Genomic DNA, 6,203 nt, shown 5'->3' with positions numbered 1-6,203 from the left:
TATATATATATATATATATATATATATATATATATATATATATATATAGTTCATGTCATGGAGGGGCCCCTTCCTGCCATGGGCCTCAGCGCACCTGCCCCCCCCCCTGTAGTTATGCCCCTGAATACAATACATTATAATCTTAATTAGACTAACTGCTTTTTAAGCCGTGACAAATGACAAATGAATGATTATTTCAAATGCATTTAATTACTGCTTTTTAAAACTATGCAACAGATTAATAATCGTTTTAAGGGGAATTTTTCATTTGCATATGTAAATAAAAATATGAATATATAAATCTATTTATATATTAATGAGAGAATTAGGATTGCTATGTCACAAATGATCATTTTGCTTACAATATTTTTGTGTTTTTAAACTAATTGTTTATATTTATTAATAGTTGATGTATGTTCTACATCAATTAATATGTGTGATACTTTTAAAATTAACTGGCTGCTCAGTTAAATTAGCCTCTACAACAATGATGTGACTACTGGAATTCAATTAGTGCCAATAGTATTTTTAGTATAATATTTTTTAACTAATTAAAAAGTCTTTAAAAGTATTATGTATATTTTAAAGTATGTTTTTTCATGAATCTATTTCATTAGGCTATAAATCTGTTAGTAACATACTGTTATTAAACTTAAATTGATTAAATGATTGTATTCATTGTATGTGACATGATTTTGTTACTTTTGCAGTGAGTGGACAGCAAAATGCAAACCCACAGAATTTTAAAAAAGCTTGGCATCGCGGTTCGAATCTTTTTTACATTTCTCTTTGCTGCACTGATACTTGCATTGGTCATTTATGCCTACAATGCACATGTCAACATACTGATGTCCGAATATGGCGTCATGGCATTTGGCTTTTACGGGCTCCTGCTTTGTCTTCACCTGCTGGTCCAGAGTGTTTTTGCCTTTGTGGAGCACCGAAGGATGCGAAAACGATGTGAGGCTTGTTCTTACACCAAGACGGTTGGCTTCACCATCTCTGCTTACCAGGAGGACCCAGCCTACCTGCGGGACTGCTTACAATCTGTTAGGGCTCTTCAGTATCCACCTGAACTTCTTCGCATCATCATGGTGATTGATGGGAACACAGAGGATGATCGCTACATGATGGACATGTTCAATGAGATCTTTGCAGATTTTGAACCCAGCTGCTATAAGTGGCAGCACAACTATCACACATGGGACTCAAAGGTGCAGCAAGGGCAGACGGAGGGTTCACAACCTCAGGAGGATCCGGAGCGCAAAGAGGTGGAGGAGCTGATCAGAACTAGGAGGTGTGTTTGTATCATGCAACAGTGGGGAGGAAAACGAGAAGTGATGTACACTGCATTTAAAGCCCTAGGATCATCGGTGGACTACATCCAGGTATAAGATTTAATAGACTTGACAATAAATAAATGCTAATACTTGTTTATGTAGTAAAGTTAATTCCACAATATGAAAGTCTTATTTTCTAATTTTTTTGCTTTTCCATTTTTGTCATCAGGTGTGTGATTCAGATACAAAGCTGGACCCTTTGGCAACTCTAGAGCTGGTGAAGGTGCTTGAAAGTAACCCAAAATATGGCGCTGTAGGTGGTGATGTGATGATCCTCAACCTGAAGGACTCATACATTAGCTTCATGAGCAGCCTGAGATACTGGATGGCTTTCAACGTTGAGAGAGCTTGCCAGTCATTTTTTGACTGTGTCTCTTGTATCAGCGGCCCCTTAGGTAAATAGGAAGGATTACTGTGTTATGGTGAACATTTTTAAATGTGATAAATTGAACTAATTAATGTTTTTTTTGCTGCAGGTCTGTATAGGAATGACCTCCTGCAAAAATTTCTGGAGGCTTGGTACAATCAGAAATTTCTTGGACAGCACTGTACTTTTGGAGATGATCGCCATCTCACCAATCGTATGCTGAGCATGGGCTATGCCACCAAGTGAGTATTGAGCTTTTAATACATTTGAGCCAAAACCCAATGCTTTATGACATTATGCAGTTTAGTTGAGAATCTAGATTTATAAAACATTTCTGTTATCTTATCAGGTACACTGCTCGCTCCAGGTGCTATACGGAGACGCCAGCCCAGTTCCTGCGCTGGCTGAACCAACAGACTCGCTGGACCAAGTCGTATTTCCGTGAGTGGCTCTTCAATGCCCTGTGGTGGCACAAGCATAACCTCTGGATGACCTATGAGTCCATCGTGGCAGGGGTCTTCCCCTTCTTCGTCACGGCCACCATCATTCGCCTCTTCTGGACCGGCACACTGTGGAACATTCTGTTTGTGCTTTGCACCATTCAGCTGATCGGACTGATCAAGGCGGTGTATGCCTGCCTCTTGCGATGGGACTTTGTGATGATCTTCATGTCTCTCTATTCTGCACTCTACATGACAAGCCTTCTGCCTACCAAGTACTTTGCCATGATCACTATGAACATGAGCAGTTGGGGCACCTCAGGCCGAAAGAAGATAGTGGGCAATTACATACCCCTGCTCCCGCTTTCTGTGTGGGCAGCTATTTTGCTGAGTGGTCTGTGCTACACAATCTATAGGGAAAGCAGGGAGGACTGGTATTCACCTAAAAAAACTGAAGAGAAAAAATACCTGGTGTTTGGGAGTGTTGCTTATATCAGTTACTGGCTTATAATGATTATTTGTTACCAGCTATTCATTCGGAAATTGTGCAGAAAACGTTCACAGGGTTACAATGTTAAAGTGTAGTATGATTCTTGCTGCTTTTTCTTGCTAAAATTGTGTTTTTACGTACATCTTGCTTTTGATTGGGAATTGCTAAGAGCAAATGAATGAAACATCTTGAGGAAATATGAAGGACACCAGTTAACCTCAATATCATACAGACACTGCACATGCACTTTACATGCACATTTACTGAAAGAAATGGCTGGAAATGATAAATATGATATAGTCGCAATTCCTAAATATGTTGCACTTGGTTGTGTTCATAATTGTATGGACTTAAATGCTAATTTATTTATTTATTTATTATTATTTATTATCATTACTATTATTACACTGAAAAACATTTTGTACATGTTGTATTTTTAAAATGTAAAGTATTAATTTAACACAATAAAAAAAAATTTTTAAGAAAAAAAGTGTCACATGCCTGTCATAATTTTATACTGAGCCTCACAGAAGTGTTGGCAGAAGGTTTGATACCACACATCTCTAGGGGCACTGCAATACAGAGCTACTGAGCAGGCTGCCACTTGCAGTGACATACAGTGACATATTTTTAGAAGATGGGAGACAACTGGAGTACTGGATGAAATGTTGGACATGGCAACATGACACATAAAAACCAGCAGAGGTCATAATTGCTCCGATCATAAGGAATACCATCAGCTTTCCTCTGAGGACGATAGCAGAGCTGATATTCGAACTCACAAGCTTGTGATGTCAGGTCTGGTGTGCTGGCATGTTTAACTGCAATGCCATTCAAGCGCACAGTAAATGTGGTTTTAATTCTCTATTACTGTTTGTCCGGAATTTGTCAGGTTGGCATGTCCAGTACTCCAGTATGTCCAGTAGTCCAGCTTTTTCCTGTCTTCTAAAAATATGCCAGCAATCAGATCATCATTTCTTTATTGAGTCTAGATACAAAATCATGTTTTCTTTTATTTTACCAGCACTTTCCAACACTATACAGCCCCTTTTTCTCAGAGTTAAGCTGACCAGGATGCAAGTGGACCCACACCTGGTGACCTGGATCACAGACTACCTCACTGGTAGTATGTTAGGCTGATGGACTGTAGGGGATTGGTAGGGGCTACCAATAGGTAGTTCGGGGGCTGGAGCTAGGCAGTCTAAAGTGTTGTAACGCTCACTGAAGTCCTGACTAAACAGTTAAAGTGAACTCTACCTTGTCATGCCTTTATTCCCACACCTCCACCACCGCACACAGCAAAAGACCCGTAGCATGCCCGCCAGACGAGCAGCACTCCGTTTTACGCACCAATTATCTAACCCTCATTCACGCATTAAACATAAACAATAGCACAAGGAGAGACAAACTCATCACCTGTCACATGCTGACTCCTCCACATTGCATTCTCGTCATGGCATCTATGCTGACAAAGCAACTGCACCACCCTAATTTTGTTAAATAGATTTTGGTACTTAACTCAATAACTTGATTTGCCTATAATAATCATACTTTAATTCATTTATTTTCAGTAATTGTTTACTTCTAGTCGAGTGTGTTGGTCTTGTGCCACCTGGTGTTATTTTTATAATACATCCTGGACTAAGCACCACACACTTCCATATTTACTCACTTTCTTAGACTTATGGGCAATTTAAAACTGCCAATTTACTATACTCTGACCAGGACAAAGTGTTTTCAGGGTATCTAATTAATTACGGAAGCTTGACTGGTTTGATTGTGTTTGTTTGCTTGTAAATGGTTTTGTGGTTGGTGTACTGCCTTAGCACTAAACCTGTTTGCCTAAAGGTGCCTCCTTAAACAAGCCACTAAAAGATCTGTTATATATACTGTTATATACACCGATCAGCCATAACATTAAAACCACCTCCTTGTTTCTACACTCACTGTCCATTTTATCAGCTCCACTTACCATATAGAGTCACTTTGTAGTTCTACAATTACTGACTGTAGTACATCTGTTTCTCTGCATGCTTTGTTAGCCCCAATGGTCGGGACTCTCCCAGGACCACTACAAAGTAGGTATTACTTGGGTGTTGGATCATTATCATGGTGGTGGTGTTAGTGTGTGTTGTGTGTGGTGATGGTGGACGCTGGCGCATTTGGCTGCCGCTGTCATTGCTGTATTTTGTCATGTTTTGCCGTGTTTTGTTGTATTTTTTGTCATGTTTTTCTTTTTTTTTCTTTTTTTTTCGTCTTTTTCTTTTTGTGGTCTCTGCCGCTCCTGTTGCTTTGTTTCTTTTTTATCCGATGGTCTCATCGTCTGTTGGGTACTGGATGGTGATGGTGAACGCTGCCGCTACCGTTACCGTATTTTATTATTTTTTGAATTAGTAATTAGTAAATTAGTAAATGATCTTATTGGTGGATTATCGCTACTCCTTCAGGAACGAGAGGAAAACATTCAGTCTGGACTCATCCTTAAATTGGATTCTATTGCACCCGGAGTTTTCTGGACTTAATCTGTACTGTCGCCTGCCTAACACGAGCCGTTGCTGCCCTGCTCCAACTATGAATTTGCTGTGGCAATTTTAGTCCTGTTTGGATTTATTCATGGACTTTACCCTGCCTTGGGTAATAATTCAAAGTCTGCCGTATACTTTTACATATACGGTAATATGCCTTGTTACTCGAAACCGGAGCTGCTGCGCTTAAATTCAAACACTCGCCTGCCTACTGAGGTTTACACACGCTGAGTTGCTATGGGAATAGCAAGACGCCCATGTTACATCCATCGGGGATCCCGCCGCAGCATTTGCATGTCTGGAAGCTTTACACGGCTTGGCTCCGAGCTATATCGCAGACCTTCTCTGAGTTCACTCCACTCCACGAGCTCTATGATCTTCTAACCAGCTGCTCTTAGCTATTCCACTTTCTCAAATGAGGTTCAAGGGTGACAGGGCCTTTTCTGTAGCTGCCCCAAGACTCTGGAATAGTCCTCCACTTTTCATAAAGGAGTCCCACACAATAGATGCATTTAAGTTCAATTTAAAAAGTCATTTGTGTTCTTTGGTATTTGAGTCCATTTGTGGTTTTATTGATTTATATGTTTATACAGGTATGTCGGTGCATATGTATATTATTTTGTATGTATGTTAATGATTTGTTAAATGTTGCATAGTTGAGAGGTTTTTATACCTGATTTTAATGTACAGCACTTTGGTTGACACGCGTTGTCTTTTAAATGTGCTATAGAAATAAAGGTGACTTGACTTGTGCTGGTATGAGTGGATAAGACACAGCAATGCTGATGGAGTTTTTAAACACCTCTCTGTCACTGCTGGACTGAGAATAGTTCACCAACCAAAAATATCCAGCCAACAGTGCCATGTGGGCAGCGTCCTGTGACCACTGATGAAGGTCTAGAAGATGACCAACTCAAACAGCAGCAATAGATTTACACAATAGACTTTACATCTACAAGGTGGACCAACTAGGTAGAAGTGTCTAATAGAGTGGACAGTGAGTGGACACGGTATTTAAAAACTCCAGCAGCGCTGCTGTGT

The 6,203-nt window shown here is 39.9% G+C and overlaps 1 protein-coding gene across 1 annotated transcript; it reads left to right on the top strand.

Annotated features, from left to right (window-relative positions):
- The first annotated feature begins 725 nt into the window (after nt 1-725).
- has1 (hyaluronan synthase 1) lies at nt 726-3,092 on the top strand. The gene is made up of 4 exons (XM_062991640.1): nt 726-1,388; nt 1,510-1,735; nt 1,817-1,949; nt 2,057-3,092. Exons 1-4 carry the CDS (start codon nt 726-728, stop codon nt 2,730-2,732), a joined length of 1,698 nt encoding a protein of 565 aa, XP_062847710.1. The 3' UTR covers nt 2,733-3,092.
- The last annotated feature ends 3,111 nt before the right edge of the window (nt 3,093-6,203 follow it).

Source organism: Trichomycterus rosablanca, chromosome 3 (assembly GCF_030014385.1).
Source record: "Trichomycterus rosablanca isolate fTriRos1 chromosome 3, fTriRos1.hap1, whole genome shotgun sequence".
Classification (NCBI taxonomy): Eukaryota; Metazoa; Chordata; class Actinopteri; order Siluriformes; family Trichomycteridae; genus Trichomycterus; species Trichomycterus rosablanca.
This window is presented reverse-complemented; position numbering and strand designations above follow the sequence as displayed.